The 24,719-nt window shown below is 36.6% G+C and overlaps 2 protein-coding genes across 14 annotated transcripts in view; one reads left to right on the top strand and one right to left on the bottom strand.

The window, feature by feature from the left end:
- The window catches only part of LOC309865787 (endogenous retrovirus group K member 7 Env polyprotein-like), a 1,143,634-nt gene that overhangs the window by 491,525 nt on the left and 627,390 nt on the right, over window positions 1-24,719 (top strand). The window lies entirely within an intron of this gene.
- LOC309865776 (uncharacterized protein) overlaps window positions 1-24,719 on the bottom strand; it is a 229,017-nt gene that overhangs the window by 43,245 nt on the left and 161,053 nt on the right. For 12 of the 13 annotated variants that reach the window (XM_082732567.1, XM_082732576.1, XM_082732578.1 and 9 more), the window contains one exon: window positions 21,051-21,071. In XM_082732567.1, coding sequence (XP_082588693.1) covers window positions 21,051-21,071 — 21 coding nt within the window. Of the gene's footprint in view, window positions 1-12,493; window positions 12,585-21,050; window positions 21,072-24,719 lie in introns of those variants that run through there. The other variant, XM_082732571.1, reaches the window with a different exon arrangement.

Below are 24,719 nucleotides of genomic sequence, written 5' to 3'. Positions count from 1 at the left end.
ATATGGCTCCTGACCTCATTTATCTGATGTAGCTTTCTCTGCATTCAGCAGCATCTTCTCTCCCAGTCTTTGGGTCATTTGCTGGGTTATTTATATCAATGTGGGTACAAACTAGGTGTATCCAGGGAATAAGGTAATGCTAGGATCCTCCTACTCCCCAATCTTCCATGGAAGTTGTTTATTTCTTCACAAAATTTCTGAAAAATCTATATTTGCTTCAGATTTTACGTAGTTTAGATATGCATTTATTGAATATATCTGTGTAATAGTTACATTTATGGAAGCACAAACATGTTATATAGGTGTTCATTCTTTTTAACCTCTTATGTGTTTTGTAGAGATTTCAAAGCTTGGCAAATGCCTGTTGCTGTTGTTGCTTTTTCCCCCTTTCCTCCTTTTATAGTTTTCTGATTTCTTACTCTAACTTTTCTTACCTATGGTCTTCTTTGTCAGTTGCCATCCACTTATTCAAAAATGAATATGTGATTCAGGCCATGACTTTTTTTCTTTACTTTTTATTCTTTTAATTAATCAATGTAGTTTTAGTCTATAAATTCGTGGGCAAATGCTTCTTGATTGCATAAAAAGTACTTAGAAAGACTAGGGACCTCATGAAAAATTGAGAATAAATTATCATTCTAAGAATCAATTATAGGACATCAGGTAGCAGGAGAACAGCTAGATAGCTTATCAAACCATTCCAAACACCTACAAATCCAACAGGAGATCGAAGAGAAGAGGAGCAGCAATTCTAGAAACAGAAAATCAACCATTTTCTCTGGTGGAGAAGTGAATCCAAAGCAAGGGGAAGATAGACTGCAGGGGAAAGGGCCAGCTCCTGGCAAGCAGCGGAGCAACAGAGCACAAAATCAGAACTTTTAAAAGTCTTCTCCACTGAGGGATATTGCTCCAGAGGCTAAACAGGAGTGAAGCCTACACGGGAACAGCGTGGTCTCAGGTCTTGCAGGGTCACAGAAGGACCAGGGGTATCTGAGCGTCATAGAGCTCACAGGTATTAGAGCAGGGATGCTGGCTACAAAGATGGAGCTGAGAAGTGAGCTCTTGACTCATGGTTACCTCATTGTGATCCGTGGCACAGGTCACTGCTCTGAGAGTGGGGACCCCACAAGACCTGGAGACACTCCTCTGGAAGACTGCAGGGATCTGTGGGGTTTGGAGACTCCAGGCAGTGCTGTATGCCAGAGACAGAGATGCTTGGTCATGGGCTGGATAAGCTTGGAGTGCAGCCAGAGGCCAGGGAGATGGGAGTGATTGAGTGCTTCTCTCTGAGGGCTCACTGATGAATGGGGCCCTGAGCTCTCGGCTCCTCTGGCCAGAGACTGGGAGTCTGCCATTTTCATTCCCATCCTCCAGAACTCTACGGAAAGCATTCAGGGAAACCAAGCAGATAACTTAGCCTGGCCCCTGGTAAGGACGGTGCAATTCCGCTTCAGGCAAAGACACTTGAGAATCATTACAACAGTCCCCTCCCCAAGAAGATCAACAAGAAATCCATCCATGACCAAGTTCACTTACCAAGGTGAACAATGGAATTCCAGAGATGGAGAAAGCAAAGCATGGAATTAAGGGCTTTCTCCCCATCATTCTTTAGTCTTGCAAAATTAATTATTTTTTATTTTATATTTTTCCTCTGCTATTTTTTAAACTTTTACCCTTTCCACTTTTAAAGTTTTTTAACTAGTTTATCTTAAAAATGATTTCCAAGAAATATTTTTGAAACTTCATATTATTATAGTCACATTTTATCCTTCATTGTATCTAACTTTATTTTTTGTGGACACAGAGGGTTTTTTCTTCTAAAAAAAATTTAGGATACAAATTCTTCTACTAGATCAAAATATACCCTAAATCTAGCACAGGGATTTGTTCTAGTTTCCAGCCTGAGCAAATTCTCTCCACTTTCTTTTTCTTTATTCTCCCAACCAACAAATATCATCAACTCTTTTTTAGAAAAAATTTTCAATTTTATATTCATATTCCATCCCTTCATCATGTTTACCCTTAAATATGTTTTTCATTTCGTTAAAAATTGGGGTGGCCTACTCCCAAAACTAACTGAGTGAACCTGTTCTATTCACCAGCCCATATATATATACATATATATATTCAGAAAAAAATTAAAAAAAGAAAAAATATAAAAAAGAATATATTTATATACACATATGTGTGTATCATTATAAGAATCATTATCATTATCATACACATATCATTATCATACATATAATTCTTATATACACATATAATACACATGTAAGAATCATTATCATTATCATACACATTATCATTATCATACACATATGTGTATATATATATTATATTTATATTTTTATTTATTTTTAAATTTATATTTATATTTATATATTATATATTATATTTTTATATTTATATTTTTATTTATTATTTTATTTATATAATTATATTTATTATATTTATATATTTGTATTATATATTATATATTTATATATTTATATTTATATTTATTTTTATTTTTTCTTTATTTTTTTTAATTTAAAAAAAATTCAGAAATGAATTTCTTTTTACCTTCTTTCTCCCCCCCCCCGTCATGATTTGGAGTCTCCTCTGATTTGATTAAAGCACATTTTACTGGGGTCTTTACCACCCTTTTAGTATTTTATTCACTCCTTCATATATTCTTATCTGGATAAAATGACAAAGTGGAAAAACTTACCACAGAAAAAATAACAAGAGGTAGTACCAAAGGCCAGGGAACTAATCAATATGGACATTAGTAATATGTCAGATCTGGAGTTCAGAATGACAATTCTCAAGGTGCTATCTGGGAAAATAAAAGAACTAATATCTAACCAAGTTGAAATAAAAAAAAGCTATTAAAAAAGACAGTCTCTTCAATAAATGGTGCTGGGAAAACTGGAAAGCTATATGTAGAATAAAACTCAGCCATTCTCTTACACCATACACAAAGATAAACTTAAAATAGATAAAAGACCTCAACATGAGACAGGAATCCATCAAAACCCTAGAGGAGAACATAGGCAGTAACTTCTTCGATATCAGCCACAGCAACTTCTTTCAAGATATGTCTCCAAAGGCAAAGGAAACAAAGGCCAAAATAAAATTCTGGGACTTCATCAAAATCAAAAGCCTCTGCACAGCAAAGGAAACAGTCAAGAAAACAAAGAGGCAACCCATGGAATGGGAGAATATATTTGCAAATGACAGTACAGACAAAAGGTTAATATCCAGGATCTATATAGAACTCCTCAAACTCAACACACACAAAACAGGCAATCATATCAAAAAATGGGCAGAAGATATGAACAGACACTTCTCCAATGAAGACGTACAGATGGCTATCAAACATATGAAAAAATGTTCATCATCACTAGCCCTCAGGGAGATTCAAATTAAAACCACATTGAGATACCACCTTATACCAGTTAGAATGGCCAAAATTAGCAAGACAGGAAACAACATGTGTTGGAGGGGATGTGGAGAAAGGGGAACCCTCTTCCACTGTTGGTGGGAATGCAAGTTGGTGCAGCCACTTTGGAGAGCAGTGTGGAGATTCCTCAAGAAATTAAAAATAGAGCTTCCCTAGGACACTGCAATTGCACTCCTGGGTATTTACCCCAAAGATACAGATGTAGTGAAAAGAAGGGCCATATGTACCCCAATGTTTATAGCAGCAATAACCACGGTTGCCAAACTGTGGAAAGAACCAAGATGCCATTCAATGGACGAATGGATAAGGAAAATGTCGTCCATATACAGTATGGAGTATTATGCCTCCATCAGAAAGGATGAATACTCAACTTTTGTAGCAACATGGATGGGACTGGAATAGATTATGCTGAGTGAAATAAGTCAAGCAGAGAGAGTCGATTATCACATAGTTTCACTTATTTGTGGAGCATAACAAATAGCATGGAGGACAAAGGGAGTTAGAGAGGAGAAGAGAGTTGGGGGAAATTGAAGGGGGGGTGAACTATGAGAGACTATGTACTCTGTAAAACAATCTGCAGGGTTTGAAGCAGCAGGGGGTGGGATGTTGGGGTACCAGGTGGTGGGAATTAGAGAGGGCACGGATTGCATGGAGCACTGGGTGTGGTGCAAAAACAATGAATACTGTTATGCTGAAAATAAATAAATTTTTAAAAATGAGGTGCAATAAAAATGGAGGCTTTTACTGCTAGAATAAATGGGGCAGAATATAGAATTAGTGATATAGAAGATGAAATGATGGAGAATAGAGAGCTAGCCCATGAAGGGAGAATTCAAGAGATAAGTGATACCTTAAGACAAACAACATTAGAATAAATGGGATTCCAGAAGAAGAAGGAAAGAGAGCAGGGAGCAGAAGGTATATTGGAGATAATTACTGTAGAGAATTTCCTTAATATGGCAAAGGGAACAAGCATCAAAATCCAGGGGCTGCAGAGTACCCCCCTCAAAATCAATAAGAATAGGTCCACACCCCGTCATCTAATAGTAAAATTTACAAGCCTTAGAGACAAAGAGAAAATCCTGAAAGCAGCCCAGGACAAGAAGTCTGTAACATACAATGGTAAAAATATTAGATTGGCAACAGACTTCTCCATAGAGACTTGGCAGGCCAGAAAGAACTGGCATAATATATTCAGAGCACTAAATGAGAAAAACAGCTAAGAATATTATATCCAGCTAGGCTATCATTGGAAATAGAAGGAGAGATAAAAAGCTTCCAGGACAAACAAAAACTGAAAGAATTTGCAAACACCAAATGAGCTCTACAGGAAATATTAAAGGGGTCCTCTAAAAGCAAAGAGAGAGCCTAAAAGTAGTAGATCAGAAAGGAACAGAGACAATATACAGTAATAGTCACCTTACATGCAATACAATGGCACTAAATTTATATCTCTCAATAGTTACCCTGAATGTAAATGGCTCAATGCACCAGTCAAAAGACACAGGGTAACAGAATGGATTTAAAAAAAAAAATCAATATGCTGTCCACAAGAAACTCATTTTAGACCTAAAGACACCTCCAGATTTAAAGTGAGGGGATGGAAAACAATTTACCATGCTAATGGACATCAGAAGAAGGCTGGGGAGGCAATCCTTATATCAGATCAATTAGAATTTGAGCCAAAGAGGAAGGACACTATATCATACTCAAAGGGTCTGTCCAGCAAGAATATCTAACAATTTTCAATATCTCTGCCCCTAACATGGGAGCAGCCAACTACATAAACCAATTAATAACAAAATCAAAGAAACACATTGACAATAATAAAATAATAGTAGGGGACTTTAACACTCCCCTCCCTGAAATGGACAGATCATCCAAGCAAAAGATCAACAAGGAAATAAAGGCCCTAAATGACACACTGGACAAGATGGACATCACAGATATATTCAGAAGATTCCAATCCCAAAGCAACAGAAAACACATTCTTTCTAGTGCACATGGAACATTCACCAGATTAGATCACATTCTGGGTCGTAAATCAGGTCTCAATTCATATCAAAAGATTAGCATCATCCCATGCCTATTTTCAGACGACAATGCTCTGAAACTAGAACTCAAGCACAAGAGTTAATGTGGAAAGAACCCAAATACATGGAGTCTAAAGAGCATCCTACTAATGAATGAAAGGGTCAACCAGGAAATTAAATAATAATTGAAAAAATTCATGGCAACAAATGAAGATGGAAACACAACGGTTCAAAATCTGTGGGACAGAGCAAAGGCACTCCTGAGAGGAAAATATATAGCAATATAAGCCTTTCTCAAGAAACGAGAAAGGTTTCAAATATACAACTTAACCCTACACTTAAAGGAGCTGGAAAAAGAACAACAAAGCCTAAATCCAGCAGGAGAAGAGAAATCATAAAGATCAGAGAAGAAATCAATAAAATAGGGGTGCCTGGGTGGCTCAGTGAGTTAAAGCCTCTGCCTTCAGCTCAGATCATGATCCCAGGGTCCTGGGATCAAGCCCTGCATTGGGATCTCTGCTTCCTCACCTCACCCTGCCTGCTTCTCTGCCTGCTTGTGACCTCTGTCTGTCATATAAATAAATAAAATCTTTTTTTTTTAAAGGAAGTCAATAAAATAGAAACAAAAAAAAAAAACCAATAACAATAGAACAAATCAATAAAGCTAGGAGTTGGTTCTTTAAAAAAATTAACAATATTGATAAAACCCTGGCCAGACTTAGAGAAAGGACCCAAATAAATAAAATCATGAATAAAAAAGGAGAGGTCACAACCAACACCAAAGAAATACAAACAAGTATAAGAACATATTATGAGCAAATATACACCAGCAAATTTGACAATCTGGAAGAAATGGATGCATTCCTAAAGATGTATAAGCTACCACAACTGAACCAGGAAGAAACAGAAAACCTGAACAGACCCATAACCAGTAAGGAGATTGAAGCAGTCATCAAAATCCCCCAACAGGGTGCCTGGGTGGCTCAGTTGGTTGAACGACTGCCTTCAGCTCAGGTCATGATCCCAGACTTCCAGGATCGACTCCTGGCTCCTTGGGGAGTCTGCTTCTCCCTCTGATCTTCTTTCTCATGCTCACTCATTCTCTCTCAAATAAATAAATAAAATTAAAAAAAAAATAAAAACTCCCAACAAACGAAATCCCAGGGCCAGAAATCTTCCCAGGGGAATTCTACCAAACATTTAAAGAAGAATTAATTTCTATTCTCCTGAAACTGTTCCAAAAAATAGAAATTGAAGGAAAACTTGCAAACTCATTTTATGAAGCCAGCATCACCTTGATCCCAAAACCAAACAAGGATTCCATCAAAAAAGAGAATTACAGACCAATATCCTTGATGAGCACAGATGTGAAAATTATCACCAAAATACTATCCAGTAGGATTCAACAGTACATTAAAAGGATTATTCACCACAACCGAGTAGAATTTATTCCAGAGTTGCAAGGTTGGTTCAATATCCATAAATCAATCAATGTGATACAATACATTAATAAAAGAAAGAACAAGAACCATATGATACTCTCAATAGATGCTGAAAAAGCATTCGACAAAGTACAGCTCCCTTTTTCTGATCAAAACTCTGCAAAGTGTAGGGATAGAAGGTACATACCTCAGTATCATCAAAGCCATCTATAAAAAACCCACCACAAATATCATTCTCAAGGGAGAAAAACCGAGTGCTTTTCCACTAAGGTCAGGAACACGGCAGGGATGTCCATTATCACCACTGCTATTCAACATAGTACTAGAAGTCCTAGCCTCAACAATCAGACAACAAGAAGAAATTCAAGGCAGCCACATTGGCAAAGAAGTAGTCAAAGTATCACTCTTTGCAGAAAATATGATACTATATGTGGAAAGCCTAAAAGACTCCCCTCCAAATTTGCTGGAACCTGTAGAGGAATTCAGTAGTGTCAAGATATAAAATCAATGCACAGAAATCAGTTGCATTTCTTTACACCCCAAACAACACAGAAGAAAGAGAAATGAAGGAGTCAATCCCATTTATAATTGCACACAAAACAATAAGCTACCTAGGAATAAATTTAACCAAAGAAACAAAGCATCTGTACTCAGAAAACTATAAAGTACTCATGAAAGAAATTGAGAAAGCCACAAAGAAATGAAAAAAATGTTCCATGCTCATGGATTGGAAGAAAAAATACTGTGAAAATGTCTATGCTACCTAACACAATCTACACATTTAATGCAATCCTTATTACAATACCATCCATTTTTTCAAAGAAATGGAAGTAATAATCCTAAAATTTATATGGAACCAGAAAAGACCTTAATTACCCAGAGGAATATTGAAAAAGAAAGGCAAAGTTGGTGGCATCACAATCCAGACTTCAAGCTCTATTACAAAGCTGTCATCATCAAGACAGTCTGATACTCGCACAGAAACAGACATGTAGATCAATGGAACAGAATAAAGAGCCCAGAAATAGACCTCAACTCTATGGTCAATGCATCTTTGACAAAGCAGAAAGAATGTCCAATGGAAAAAAGACAGTCTGTTCAACAAATGGTGTTGGGAAAATTGGACAGCCACATGAAGAAGAATGAAACTGGACCATTTCCTTACACCACACATGAAAATAGGCTCAAAGTGGATGAAGGACCTCAATGTGAGAAAGGAATCCATCCAAATCCTTAAGGAGAAGGCAGGCAGCAACCTCATCCACCTCAGCCATAGTAACTTCTTCCTAGGAACATCGCCAAAGGCAAGGGAAGCAAGGGCAAAAATGAACTATTGGGACTTCATCAAGATCAAAAATTTTGCACAGCAAAGGAAACAGTCAACAACTGTTTGTTGTTGATATTTGCAACAAATTGTTGATATTGATATTGTTGTTGTTGAAGGAAAGAGTCAACAACTGTTTGTTGTTGATATTTGCAACAAATTGTTGAAATTGTTGTTTGTTGAAGATATTTGCAAACAACATATCAGATAAAGGGCTAGTATCCAAAATCTATAAAGAACTTATCAAACTCAACACCCAAAGAACAAATAATCCAATCAAGAAATGGGCAGAGGACATAAACAGACATTTCTTCTTCTTCTTTTTTTTTTTTTTTGGTAAAGATTTTATTTATTTATTTGTCAGAGAGAGAGAAAGAGAGGGAGAGAGAGCGAGCACAGGCAGACAGAATGGCAGGCAGAGGGAGAAGCAGGCTCCCTGCCGAGCAAGGAGCCTGATGTGGGACTCGATCCCAGGATGCTGAGATCATGACCTGAGCCGAAGGCAGCTGCTTAACCAACTGAGCCACCCAGGCATCCCGATGAACAGACATTTCTGCAAATAAGACATCCAGATGGCCAACAAACACATGAAAACGTGCTCCACATCACACGGCATCAGGGAAATACAAATCAAAACCACAATGAGATACCACCTCACACCAGTTAGAATGGCTAAAATGAACACATCAGGAAATGACAGATGCTGGCAAGGATGCCGAGAAAGGGGAACCCTCCTACACTGTTGGTGGGAATGCAAGCTGGTATGGCCACTCTGGAGAACAGTAAGGAGGTTCCTCAGAAAGTTTAATATAGAGCTACCCTTTGACACAGCAATCGCACTACTGGGTATTTACCCTAAAGATATAAATGTAGTGATCCAAAGGGGGCATGTGCACCTGAATGTTTAGAGCAGTTATGTCCACAATAGCCAAACTATGGAAAGAACCTAGATGTCCATCACAGATGAATGGATATAGAAGATGAGGTATACATATACAATGAAATACTATACAGCCATCAAAAGAAATGAAATCTTGCCATTTGTGACAACGTGGATGGAATTAGAGGGTATTATGCTTAGCGAAATAAGTCAATCAGAGAAAGACAGCTATCATATGATCTCCCTGATATGAGGAAATCGAGAAGCAACATGGTGGCGGGTTGGAGGTAGGAAAAAAAATAAATGAAACAGGATGGGATCAGGAGGGAGACAAACCATAAGAGACTTTAATCTCACAAAACAAATGGAGGGTTGCCAGGGGAAGGGAGGTTGAGAGAGAGTGGTGGCGTTATGGACATTGGGGAGGGTATGTGCTATGGTGAGTGCTGTGAAGTGTGTAAACCTGGTGTCTTACAGACGTGTACCCCTAATAATTCATTATTTGTTAATAAAAAAAATTTTTTAAAGAATCAATTACAGAATTTTATTTAGTTTTGTAGATTCAACAACTTAAATATAGAAAATTTATTGGTTAGTTTAGAAAAAATATTAATTAGGAGAACATTTGTTGGAAATTATTTTAACATATTACATTAGTATATTAATAAACTGGACTCTTCCTAGGTAGTAATAATATTATGCAACTTAGTTATAAATATATTACTACAAACTAATTATTTTGCCTTATTTTGGGGGGGAAATAAAAACTTTTATATCATGAGCTCAAACATATAATTTATTTATTTAGACTCACTTATCTTTCCCCAGGGAATACCCATGCACATTGTTTCTTTACTAACATTTGTCGTTTTTATCAATTCTCATACAATTTTAACTAATAAATCTGGATATTTATATTTCATTTGTAAATGAGTACTAAGCTTTAATATTTCACCAATTATTTATTCTTTCAAATTTCTGTAGTGTAAATTAACTATACATGTTCTTTGAACTTTGTTAATAATAAAATAAGTATGCACCTATCCTGCTAAGATTCATTAAAAAAACATATATATGACAAGAATGGACCTGGAGGGCATTACGCTAAATGAAATAAGGCAGACAGAGAAAGACAAATATCGTTTGAATTCACTTATATATGGAATAAAAAAAAAACAGCAAACAACTACTAAAAAACAGGTTCATCCATACAGAGAACAGATTGGTGGTGGCCAGAGATGGGAATGGGGGGGTGGATAAAATTGATGAAGGAAGTCAAAAGGTACAAACTTCCAGTTATAAATATTTCATGTGAATGTAATGTACAAATGGCAACTTAAGTTAATATTTAACTTAATAATGCTCTATCCTGGGGTGCTTGGATGGCTCAGTCAGGAAGCATCTGCCGTCAGTTCAGGTAATGATCTCAGGGTCCTGAGATCAAGCCTCGCAGTGGGCTCTCTGCTCACCAGGGTGTCTGCTTTTTCCTCTCCCTCTATGCTCATGTTCTCTCTCTCATTTGCTCACTCTCTCTCAATAATTAAAAATGTAAAAATCTTTAAAAAATTCTAATACTCTATTACGTATTTGCAAGTTGCTAAGAGAGTAGATTGCAAAATTTCAGATCACAAGAAAAAAAAATGTAACTATCTATGGTGACAAATGTTAACAAGACTTATTACAGTGATAATTTTACAAAATATACACATACCAGATCACTATGTTGTACATCTAAAACTAATCAAATGTTATACGTCAGTTATGTCTCAAAAAATATATATGTAAATTTGTTCTTCATCCCCACCTCCTAGCTCATCAGTCTCCTGGCTCCCAAAAGCCCTCTTGAGCTCTAAGAGCAATGAAAGCATATTCTGTTATATTATTATTTATTATTTTATGTATAAGTATGAATTTATTATCTCTCTTATCCTCAGTTCCTGAAAACACTTCAGAACCATAATAATGAAATGGGTGTCTTGGTATTCACAGTAATCCCCATTCCAATGTAACTGGACTTAGGCTAATGAATTTACTTTTGGAAAACTCCAAAGGATAATGGCTGGTTGCCAGAGGAACCAACCTTGAATAGAAACTTTCAAACGAAGTTTCAGTGCCCCCCTTGATTTCTGTGGAGGGGTTGAGGTTGAATCTATCACCAGTGGCCAATGATTTAGTAAATCATGTCTTTATAATGAAGCATTCATAAAAGCTCAAACAGAATTTATTTGGAGAGCTTTTCAGGTTGGGAAACTAGAATGTTTCAACATGTCTTCATACTGGGCACCAAGCTCCAGGAGGACAGATGCTCTTTTGTTTGGAACTTCAACCTACTTCTTTATCTGCTTTTTGTTTTTAATCCTCTAATATTCTTTGTAGTAAACCAGTAATCTGGTGAGTAAACAGGTTTTCTGAGTTATCTGAGCCTGTCAAACAAATTAGTTGAATCTAAGGGAGGGTTTGTGGAAACTTCCCATTTGTAGGACATTCTTAAGATGTACAGATAACAACCTGGACTTTTGACTGGCATTTGAGTGGAGGCAGTCTTGTGGGACTAACCTTTTATTTGTGTTATCTGATACTATCTCGGGGAAGATAGTGTCAGAATTGAGTTGAATTGTAGGACATCCTACTGGTGTTCAGAGACTTACCTGCATGATGTGGGAATTCTCCCCAACATGGGAAATTTTGTATAGAACCAAAGAGTGCTTTGTTGAATTACAATAGCATTGCCCTGTCATCTTAAACACTTTCCTAATATGTTGCTTTGATTCTAATTATTTATTTTGCTGGTATTCCTCTTAGGTTCATAGAAAAAACTTGCTCTGTTAATTTAGAGAAGAGTGAGTTGTCTTCAAGGAGACCATTTCAATATATATTTTCTTGTTGCAGTGAATGTATACTATTTGGGGCCCTTACAAGAAGTTAGATAATTTAATTTCCCTTCTCTCTTGCTTGTTGGATCTGAATCTTTGCCTATCTATAAATATCATATTGGGTTCTGTTTTAGTATTGGCAGAAATTTTAAATTACAAGTAGAATAACACTTATCTTAAAATATAATTATTTTGCATCATTTGGTCATCATGACAGTGAGAAGTAATGAGAAATATGATTGTTGAGGTTTTTCTCAGTTGAAACTAATAATGGCAGTTGTTATTAAAAGTGGCTCACATCCTCTGCAGATTTGTAAAAAGAACCTAATGATGGGCAGTGTGGGTCTTTTAAAAAAGATGAATAAGGAAATAAATAAATGAATTTTATCTTTATGGAAAACTATAACAAAGAATTTAATGGAAGTTTGTAAATCAGAACAAAACTGTTATTCTTGCAATTTGCAGAGAATGCTCCCATAAAGAGAAATCAAGGAATTTTCAGAAGAGATGAGACCACAATGAGTAAAAGGTCATTTTAAGACTTGATGCATCTTGTAAGTCTCATGTTCTTTCATTTTGGAAGAACTCTGTGGAGTCATGTGGAGTCATGAAAGAGAAAATGAAATATTTCATGGTATAATATTATTACATTTAAACTTTAGATCTTTTTCATCACTTTCTACTTTTATTTCTTTAACCTGGACTTTCCTCCTCTGTATAAATTCCTCTGCTATTTTACTGTAAAAATAATTTTATTTGTTGTGTGGTATATGTTGTTTTAGTTAATTAGTTCTGGTAGACTCTTAGGAACTTCCAAAACTGCTCATTATGAACAGGTTAACATTGTAGAAGAAAAAAAAGTTAAATTGATATTTGTAAGGTTTTAGAAGATAAACTTTGGCCTCCCATATAAATCTCAGACTTAGCACCATGCTGTAGTATATAACTTAAGTTATAATAATGCTGATTATATATTTATTGCTTTCTTTCTTTGGTCACTGTCACCCTACCCCCATAAAATTGTAAGAAGTTCCATGAGGACAGGTATCATGTTTGTTTCACTTGGTAATATCACTGTGCCTGTTATGTAATGAGTCCTAAATCGATGCTCAATGAAAGATAACAATGTGGACTAGAGGCTTGTAGTTATAAATGCACTGGAACTATAGATAATTGCAGTGAACATTGGAGTTACAGGTGTGGAAGAGGTTGTTAAGGCAACTGGGGAAGTAAACAGTATTATGAGAGAGTTCTGAGGAACACAAGCACTTGAGAAAGTGGAAGAGAATATGAGTAACAGTGAGATTGATACAGAACAAGAGAGGTGGGAGGGGAAAAAAAGGAGAGTCCGATGTGGTGTCGGGGGGAAAGAGTGCTTTAAGAAACAAGGAGTGGATCCCAAATGAGATTATTTTGAGGGGAAATGAAGAATAAAAAACATGAAATGGATTTAGTAAGGATGGATCACATTGGCTTTGTGTAGTAAGTGGAGATGGAAGTCACTTGGTGGTAGGCAGAGAAGTGAATGTTGAAATAGTAGAGGTAAGGAGTAAGGACAATTGATGAAGTTTAGCAATGATGTAGAGGAGAAAGGGCATTACTGGGTTGGAGGAGGTGGATAGGTCATAGAAAAATGTAAAAAATTGTATAATGATGTTGACATGTTTAAATGTGAATGAATTGAATCCAACAGAAGGGAGAATTTGAAGATATAGAAAGGTTACATTTCAAGTCAGCATGTCCTCTAAGTGGGCAAAATGGCGTTGGATATAGAACCCAGTGAAGTTGGGTATTCATTCTTTCTGATGGAGGCATAATACTCCATACTGTATATGGACCACATCTTCCTTATCCATTCGTCCATTGAAGGGCATCTTGGTTCTTTCCACAGTCTGGCGACCGTGGCCATTGCTGCTATAAACATTGGGGTACATATGGCCCTTCTTTTCACTACATCTGTATCTTTGGGGTAAATACCCAGGAGTGCAATTGCAGTGTCCTAGGGAAGCTCTATTTTTAATTTCTTGAGGAATCTCCACACTGCTCTCCAAAGTGGCTGCACCAACTTGCATTCCCACCAACAGTGGAAGAGGGTTCCCCTTTCTCCACATCCCCTCCAACACATGTTGTTTCCTGTCTTGCTAATTTTGGCCATTCTAACTGGTATAAGGTGGTATCTCAATGTGGTTTTAATTTGAATCTCCCTGAGGGCTAGTGATGATGAACATTTTTTCATATGTTTGATAGCCATCTGTACGTCTTCATTGGAGAAGTGTCTGTTCATATCTTCTGCCCATTTTTTGATATAATTGCCTGTTTTGTGTGTGTTGAGTTTGAGGAGTTCTTTATAGATCCTGGATATCAACCTTTTGTCTGTACTGTCATTTGCAAATATATTCTCCCATTCCATGGGTTGCCTCTTTGTTCTGTTGATTGTTTCCTTTGCTGTGCAAAAGCTTTTGATCTTGATGAAGTCCCAAAAGTTCATCTTCACTTTTTGTTTCCTTTGCCTTTGGAGATATATCGTGAAAGAAGTTGCTGTGGCTGATATCAAAGAGGTTACTGCCTATATTCTTCTCTAGGGTTCTGATGGATTCCTGTTTCACACTGAGGTCTTTTATCCATTTCAAGTATATCTTTGTGTACAGTGTAAGAGAATGGTCGAGTTTCATTCTTCTACATATAGCTGTCCAATTATCCTAGCACCATTTATGGAAGAGACTGTCTTTTCTCCACAGTATATTTTTTCATGCTTTGTTGAAGATTATTTGACCATAGAAATGAGGATCCATATCTGGGCTCTCTACTCTGTTCCACTGGTCTATGTGTCTGTTTTTATGCCAGTACCATGCTGTCTTGGTGATCACAGCTTTGTAGTAAAGCTTGGAATCAGGTAACATGATGCCCCCAGTTTTATTTTTGTTTTTCGACATTTCTTTAGCGATTCGGGGTCTCTTCTGATTCCATACACATTTTTGGATTATTTGCTCCAGCTCTTTGAAGAATACCAGTGGAATTTTGATAGGAATGGCATCAAAAGTATAGATTGCTCTAGGCAATATAGACATTTTAACAATGTTTATTCTTTCGATCCAAGAGCATGGAATGGTCTTCCATCTTTTTGTGTCTTCTTCAATTTCTTTCATGCGTGTTCTGTAGTTCCTCGAGTACAGATCCTTTACCTCTTTGGTTAGGTTTATTCCCAGGTATCTCATGGTTCTTGGTGTTATAGTAAATGGAATTGATTCTCTAATTTCCCTTTCTGTATTTTCATTGTTAGTGTATAAGAAAGCCACTGATTTCTGTAGCTTGACTTTGTATCCTGCCACGTTGCTGAATTGTTGTATGAGCTCTAGTAGTTTGGGGGTGGAGTCTTTTGGGTTTTCCATATAAAGAATCATGAGTTGAGGGAAATTGGAAGCGGAGGTGAACCATGAGAGACTATGGACTCTGAAAAACAATCTGAGGGTTTTGAAGGGGCAAGGGTTGGGAGGCTGGGGGAACCAGGTGGTGGGTATCAGAGAGGGCATGGATTGCATGGAGCACTGGGTGTGGTGCACAAACAATGAATACAGTTATGCTGAAAAAAATAAATTAATTAATTAAAAAAAAAACCAGTGAAGGAGTTGATTTTTGAGAGGTAGACTATTTCTATCCTTGTAATTGGAAGAGAGAAATAAATGTATTTCACTTGCAGATTATTTGGTGGTAGAAACTTAGGGATAATATCTGATGTTTTAAAATTTTTCTGCAGTATGAGGCCCAGAATTACCAAGAGTATGGCATTGGTATAAGGTTTTTTGTTTGTTTGTTTGTTTTTTAGCATGACTTTGTTTTTGAAATCTTCTATAGATAATGGGAGAGCAAGTTGATTAAGGAAATATAGAATAATTATGATACAACTTCTAGTATTCATCTGAGGTTAGAGTTTATGCATGAATTAAATTGTGTTATTGCTGTGTATGGTTATAGGATATTTTCTAGCAGAACACTGCAATTCATTTATAAATGTGCAGAGGAGATGTTTGCATTGGTCCATGAGGTAATTTTGTCAATCTCTTATGATGTAAGAACAATGGGTCAGGGGTATTGAAGATTTTCTCCTATAAGTTGTAAAGGGACTAATCATGTAACTTAATTGGGAGAGAAAGGAACTGAAGCCCCAGGAATGTTAAACAACAGTGGAGTAATTAGAGTGGTCATGAACCTGAATACATTAGCAAAGTCATAACTGGTGCTGCAATGATAAACCTAGAAGGTTAGTGTCTCAGAAGTGTGATGCTTAGGGACATTGAGAATATCCAAAAGTAGCCATATGAAAGGGTGCCCAAAGTGGAGATTAGTATTCCTTTGTAATGTGGATGTCTGTCTTTAGAATTGGGAGTATTGCCTGAGTCATCCACCTGCATCTGATTTAGTATGTTCACTAAACTTTCAAGGGAAAAGGAAACTATGGATCTTTTACCAGTCAGGGAATGATGTGAGAGGACCATGAAGTTAATAGATATACCAGAAAAGGGGTAGATGGTTGTACTGCTAGGTTAAGGAATTTTAACCATGACAATGAAATTCTAGATATCAAATTTTAGGATTCTTGGTAAAATTACTGACTCAATCTTTTTACGAACAGTTAGAGCTCCTTCATTCTGTATTAAAAGCCAGAATACCAGTCAGTTTATATAGGCATGTTCTTCTACTTATGTCCTCCAGTTTCAACAATCCTTCAAGTTAAGCTAGACAGTAAATCTTTTGAAAATAGGTCCCTCTCACCTCCACAGTCACTGCCCTTATTTCGTTTTCAGGTCTGGATGCGATATTCACTACTTCCTAGAATATTTAGTTTATCTATGTTTTTCCCCCTACTCTTGGCCTCCTTCTGTATATCTTACCTTAATTCTGCCCCTTGTATACTAAATAAGCATTGCTTATATTCTGCTCCTCTGACATCATGGTGAAGCCCATATGCTTTTCTTTGAGGTCTGGTTTACTTACAAGCTGGTCATCTAATTCCATATGTTCTTCCTGTAAGCTTCCATGTAGAGAAAAGGAAACTCATACACTGTTAAGAATGTAAATTGGCACCATCATTATGGAAAACAGTGTGGTACTTCCTCAAAAATTGAAACTAGAACTACCATGTGATTCAGCAACTCCCCCCACCCCACTTCTGGATATATATGTGAAAAAGATGAAACCAGAATCTTAAAGACATGTCTGCATTCCAATGTCCAATGTAGAATTATTCATAATAGCCAAGATACAGAACAACTTAAATGTACTTTGACAGATGAATGGTAAATAAAATGTATATGTATACAATAGAATGTTAATCAGCCATAAAAAGAAAGGAAATCCTGCTATTTTTGACAACATGGGCATTATGCTAAGTGAAATCAGCCAGACCGAACGAGACAAATTCTACATGCTATCACTTACATGTGAAATTGAAAAGAAATAAAAAAGAGTCTATTTTTAGAAATAATGAATAGAATCATGGTTGCTGGGACTGGGGAGAGGGAAAAATGGAGAGATGTAGGTCAAAGTGTACAAGCTTTCAGTTATAAGAAAAATAAGTTCTGAGGATATAATGTACCACATGATGATGACTACAGTTAATGATATGATTTTGATATTGAATACTTTGAAAGTTGGTAAGATTAGATTTTAAACATCCTTTATTTTGTTGTTTTATTTTATTTTTTCAGTGTTCCAAGAGTCATTGTTTATGCACCACACCCACAGCTCCATGCAACATGTGTTCTCCTTAAAAACCACCACCAGGCTCACCCATCCCCCCACCCCCTTTTTCTCCAAAACCCTCAGTTTGTTTCTCAGGGTCCACAGTCTCTCATGCTTCATGTCCCTCTCTGTTTTCCCCCAATTCACTTTCTATTTCCTTCTCCTAATGTCTTCCATTCTATTTCTTATGCTCCACAAGTGAAACCATATGATTGACTCTCTACTTGACTTATTTCACTCAAATGATATCCAAGATCTATAAAGAACTCCAACTCAACCTCCCAAAAATAGATAATCATGTCAAAAAATGGGCAGAAGACATGAACAGACACTTCTCCAAAGACATATCAATGCCAACAGACACATGAAAAAATGTTCATCATCACTAGCCACCAGGGAAATTCAAATCAAAACCACATTGAGATACCACCTTACACCAGTTAGAATGGCCAAAATTAACAGGATAGGAAACAACAAGTGCTGGAGAGGATGTGGAGGAAGGGGAAACCTCTGACACTGTTGGTGGGAATGCAAGTTGGCACAGCCACTTTGGAAAACAATGTGCAGATTCCTTAAGAAATTAAAAATAGGGTGCCTGGGTGGCTCAGTGGGTTAAGCCGCTGCCTTCGGCTCAGGTCATGATCTCAGGGTCCTGGGATCGAGTCCCGCATTGGGCTCCCTGCTGAGCAGAGAGCCTGCTTCCTCCTCTCTCTCTCTGTCTGCCTCTCTGCCTACTTGTAATCTCTCTGTCAAATAAATAAAATATTTTAAAAAAAAGAAATTAAAAATAGAGCTTGCCTATGACCCTGCAATTGCACTACTGCGTATTTACCCCAAAGATACAGATATAGTGAAAAGAAGGGCCATCTGTACCCCAATGTTTATAGCAGGAATGGCCACAATTGCCAAAATGTGGAATGAGCCAAGACACTCTTCAACAGATAAATGAATAAAAAAGATATGGGCCATATATACAATGGAATATTATGTATTCATCAGAAAGGATGAATACCCAACTTTTTTGTCAACATGTATGGGACTGGAGGAGATTATGTGGAGTGAAATAAGATTTTAAACATTCTTATCACACACAAAAAGAGTTAAGTGTGAGGTTAAGTGTGGACATGTTAATTATCTTGATCTTGGTAATCATTTACAGTTTTGGTAATCATTCACAATGTATATGTATATCAAATCATCATGTTATACATTTTAAGTATATACAATTATATTTGCCAATTATCAATAAAATTGAGGGAAATTTTAAAAAATAAACCTCTAATTGTGTTTTTATATAATTTTTATAAAACTAAGACTTACATCATATTCTATTACATCCTTCTTAATTAGGCCTCACACACTTTCCTGTCCCATTCACTCCAGCTTCATATTGAGGATCAGAGGAAGATTAAATTCTGAAGATTTTGGAGATCTTTTTTTTTTTAATAATTTTTTATTTTTTATAAACATATATTTTTATCCCCAGGGGTACAGATCTGTGAATCACCAGGTTTACACACTTCACAGCACTCACCAAAGCACATACCCTCCCCAATGTCCATAATTCCACCCCCTTCTCCCAAACCCCCTCCCCCCAGCAACCCTCAGTTTGTTTTGTGAGATTAAGAGTCACTTATGGTTTGTCTCCCTTCCAATCCCATCTTGTTTCATTTATTCTTTTTATTTATATAATCTTTCTGAATATTTTTTCTTTCTGAGTTTAGATAGGAGTTAGATATTGACTGACTTCCTGGATATATATCCTGCTCATTATCTACCAAATCTGATAGGTTTCTGACCAACAGTTGTTTAGACATTTTGTATTCTTTTAAGGTATATTTATTTATTTATATTATATATATTTTTTAATGTGGAGAAGGGGAAACCATATTTAAAGGTGTATCACTTCAGAGCTGTTAACATTGTTAATGATGCTGATGCTGCGTGATTGTGAAGTCGGCTTTCCCAAAGTTCACATATCTGATAACTTTTAACTGTGTCTCCCTTATTTATCACAAAATCTGAGTTCAGGTGATCTTTTGCTAAAATTTTAATTGTTTTCTTTTATTAGTACCACCCACTTGGCTTGTATATATAAGGCTGGGGGTAGTACTCCTATTTGATTTTTTACTCACGGTAAGATGATTAAAGTCAGTTTGAATTTGTTTAACTTTGTTGTTTCTATTTTCTTACCCCATCTACTTTTATTTTCTACTCTTTAAACAACTTATTTGTTTAAACAATTTAAACAATTATTTGTTAACTTATTATTGAGCGACACATTTTCATCTTTTTAATCTTCCAACAGGAATCTTATGAAATGATACATAAACAGTACAAACACTTCTGCCATGGTTATTTTATAGATCTAAGTCCTGGCCAAAAAGTTCTTTATGAGCTGTGTGCCATAACTGGTGTCAAGATTGGAGAAAACTATGGTGATATTCTCATTTCATCACCTACCTGCTGTAGTGGCCTCTCTGTGATATCCCTGCTATGTGAGAAGTTTATGACTAAGACTCTTTATTGATAGAGAACCTGTTACTTTCCCTAATCACCTATTTTTATCTTTGACCAACTCATATTCATTTTTTATTTCTGGCTTCTCAAATGTTCTTTCTCTTTTTCCTCAAATGTTGGCTCTTTTCTATATAGACTCCAGTCTACTTTATTTATTTATTTATTTATTTATTTATTTATTTATTTATTTGAAAGTTGTTCTTGCTTGTTTTGATGAGTACATCCTCTTAGCTATTTTATAATTTTTTTTCAGCAAACTGTCAGTAATGTCTAAAAATCCTCACTAATGGGAAGTTAATACACAATAAGAAATACTAACATGCTATTTTCAAATTTGCCAGAGAAATAAAATTGCCAGAGAAATCAAAAAATCTTCATGCACTTATTTCTCCAGAAATCATTTGTGTTGAAACATAGAAATAGCTTAAGGTTAAATCTCTCAGCAGTTCCTAAACTATAAACAGACATAAGAGAGTATAATTTAATTTGTAGATTAAACTATTATGCTTCTTTCAGTTATTTTAATCTCCAATTTCCTTAGAATACTAAGGGTTCCTTAGCATTTATTAAAGCCTATTAAGGAATCACACATTGTTTTGCAGTTTGTTTACAGTTTTAAAATTAAAATTTCTTACTAATTAGCAAGTTTTGAGTATGAGAGGGAAAAGGTAAAAGGAGATTTAATAAAATTAATTTTAACAACACTGGACATAGATTCAAGTAGACTCAGCAAAAGCACACAACAGCTAAAAAGTGAAATGACCCTGGAGTAGAGACATGGAAAGGGAACTTACCACTGGTTCTCCCAACTCTACCTGTAATAAAAGAGAAATGAATGAATAAAAAAATTATTCAATGTAACTTTTTCTTGAATACCAAAAACTTACAATAACTTATAATAACTGATTGAATAACATGTGCCCAGGCATGGATCCAAGTGTTTAACTATTTTAATTTCCACAGAAGTCCCATAAGGTGGCTACTATTACTCTCTTCATTTAACCAGTAAAAAATCTGGGGAGAGAGAGACTACTCTTAGGCATCTACCTAAGATCAGACATCACTTAAATGGTGGGCTCTGCATTTATAGCTAACCACCAAAACCAAAGAGGCTCTACTTTTATGGTCTTTTACGTATGAGTATTGTCCTGGTTCTTTAAAGTTCCAGCTTTAAAGTTGGCTCCTTTGGCGTTATAATCTGAGATAACAAAATCTTTTTAAACACTAATTCCTTGACTTTTTAATACATGATCTTCCTCTTTTTTTTTTTTTAAGTTTTCGTTAATTGTCTTCAGTATTTTCTGAGGCAGAGAAGATTATTAACCTTATACCTTTTAGAATTGAGAGAATATTTTCTTTTTCCTGATTATAAAACTAATGTTCAATAAGTGTCTATCATATTTTAGACATCATACTAGATGTCTAAGACTAAGTAAGTCTAGTGGAGGAATTCTTTGTGTTACTCAGTAAATGCAGTCATGATGGAAGAATTCACTATAGGTACTACAGGATATTAAGGACAAAAAGTGCAACAAACAACATTGTTTTTGTTGTTGTTGTTGTTGTTATTGCTATTTGTTTTCTCTGTCTTTCTAATGTGTTAGCACCCTTTAGGAAGTTGTACTCTCTCTTTTTAGAAAATAGTCTACTGTAATAGGAATATTTGTCTTTGTGGAGTCAGTCTGGGATAGAACATGGGCAGTTGAATTAAAAACTTAAATGTGAAAGTTAAAATACCAGGGTACTGGAAGAAAATGACAGATCATCTTCACAACCTGGCATGTAGGCAAGGATTTCTTTGAACCCCCAAGATACAAACCATAATGTAAAAAACTATCATAGTTGAGCATATACAAATTGGATATTTTTCAACAAGAACATCATAGAACATCATACTTCAAAGATTTGGAGAAGAATAGTTTCAGAGTTCAAAAATCACAAGGAATTGATATTAGAATATTGAAGGTGTAATGGGCTGAATTTCTGTGATTCTCACCCCCAATTCATATGTAGAAGATTAAGCCTACAATGTGATGTTTTTAGGAGGTTCAGAGGTAATTAGGTTTAAGGACAGTTGCAAAGGTGGAGTTCTCATGATGAGATTAGGGCTCTTTAAAGAAAAACCCCAAAGAATGGAAGAAGACAGCAAAAGAGTGGCTGTCTCTGCATCAAGAACAGGGACCTTACCAAGAACCTGACCCAGCTGGCACCCTTATCTCAGCCTTCTAGCCTGCAAATCCATGAGAAATGTTTGTTGTTTAAGCCACCCAGTATGGTAGTCCATTATAGCAGCCTGAGCTAACACAGAAGGAATGGCTATAAAGGAACATGAAACAGATAAGAAACCATTAGAGAAAGAGAAAGAATGATGAGTATGTGAGTAGGCAACTTATGAAAGGCTAATATATAATGAAACATATAAACAATTTAAATAAATTAAAGACAAACATTTTTGAAACACCCTAAGTAATTTAAAGTGATGAATATTTAAATATAATTATTCAGTGTTGGGTCTAATTCTGAATTTTCTTCCAAGGTGTAGGATTTTAAGCATTTTCTTTGATTTTAGTAAGCCTGTTTCCTCACCTGTAAATTCTGCCAGATAGTGTGTGTCTCATAAAATTCTTATGATTTTAAAAGATAGATTTATCTGACTTGCTTAACACATAAAAATGTCCAATTAGGGGAGAGACAAGATGGTGGGGAGGTAGGAGGAGGCGCCCTTTCAATTTTTACCCTAAAGTGAGCTGATTACCTTTCAAAGAACTCCGATCACCCACGAAATCAGCCTGAGATCAGAATTATACACGTCTGGATCTCTACTGGAGCAGAAGATGCCAGTGGGCAGGTAAAGTGGAGTGGGAAAGTCGGACTGATATTGGAAGATAAACAAAATGGGGAGGGAGCCACCAGAGACAACCCATTGGAAAGTAATATCCCAATACAAGAGTGCCCTGCATCTGGGGATCAGCATTAACTCTGGAGTCTGGTAGAAAGCACTCAAAAAGAGCAAAGGATCATTGGGGGGAAATTGTGGGAATTGGGGTGCTAGGGACAGGGGCTTAAGTCCCCAGACCCAGGAAAGCCACCCCTGGCCCAGAGTCAGAGAGAGTGCAGCACCAGGTCTTGGTCCCTGAACTACCAGCTTGCCTGAGAGCACGTGGGGCCCGGTTCCTGTGAGGGGTTGGGAGCCTCACCAGCCAACAGAATCACAGACTTTTTGCAGTCCCCACTCGAGTGCCCTGCCGTGCCATCAGAGTCCAAGTCGCGCCCCACGCCCTCCCCTGAGAGAGGTGCCCGCAGGGGCCAGCCTGGTGCTCTCAGATCCGGAAAGACCAGGCACTCCCATCCTGGGCCAGTGGGAAAATCTCAGTGTGCAATCTCTGCTTGGAACCTCTCTGGCGGTCTGGAGCTGCCCAGAAGGCTGCAGCTGCTGTGGTCAAGGGGGATTTATTTGGGCCCTGCAGCCCAACTGAGGCTTCTCTCTGAGAGGGAGGTCAGGGTGCAGTTTGCTTTCCTCTAAACCTACAAAAACCATCAAAAGCGGTCAAGGCGAAAGAGAAAAACAAAAGTGAACAAATATAAAAACCTCCAGAGAACAAAAGCCTGAAAAAAAAAAAAAAAAAAAAACAGTTTTCTCAGAGCCCACCCCCTTGAGGGGGGCGGGAGGACTTAACTCAGAGAACATCATTGACTGAAAACCAACGTGACAGGCCCCTCCACCAGAAAACCAACCAGGAAAGGGAAAAAAAAAAAAAAAAAGAAGAGGACAAGAGAATAACCACCACTACTTCATAGGACAATTTTTATTCTTAATTCGTTCCCACTATTCTGGCTCATTTTTTTAATATAGACATTTTTTTTTGTTATATAGATAATCTTTTAACCTATTTACCATCACAGTGATGTAGGGTTAGGTTGTGTACCTGAGACCTTTTTTGTTTCTTGAGAAAGGCTTGTACCGCTATATATTTTCCTCTCAGGACTGCCTTTGTTGTGTCCCACAGATTTTGAACCGTTGTATTTTCATTATCATTTGTTTCCATGATTTTTTTCAATTCTTCTTTAATTTCCCAGTTGACCCATTCATTCTTTAGAAGGATACTGTTTAGTCTCCATGTATTTGGGTTCTTTCCAAACTTCCTTTTGTGGTTGAGTTCTAGCTTTAGAGCATTGTGGTCTGAAAATATGCAGGGAATGATCCCAATCTTTTGATACCGGTTGAGTCCTGATTTAGGACCGAGGATGTGATCTATTCTGGAGAATGTTCCATGTGCACTAGAGAAGAATGTGTATTCTGTTGCTTTGGGATGAAATGTTCTGAATATATCTGTGAGGTCCATCTGGTCCAGTGTGTCGTTTAAGGCCTTTATTTCCTTGCTGATCTTTTGCTTGGATGACCTGTCCATTTCAGTGAGGGAAGTGTTAAAGTCCCCTACTATTATTGTATTATTGTTGATGTG

This window comes from Mustela nivalis, assembly GCF_964662115.1.
Source record: "Mustela nivalis genome assembly, chromosome: 5".
NCBI lineage: Eukaryota > Metazoa > Chordata > Mammalia > Carnivora > Mustelidae > Mustela > Mustela nivalis.
The sequence above is the reverse complement of the archived record's forward strand: the minus strand, read 5'-3'. Positions and strand labels throughout refer to the sequence as shown.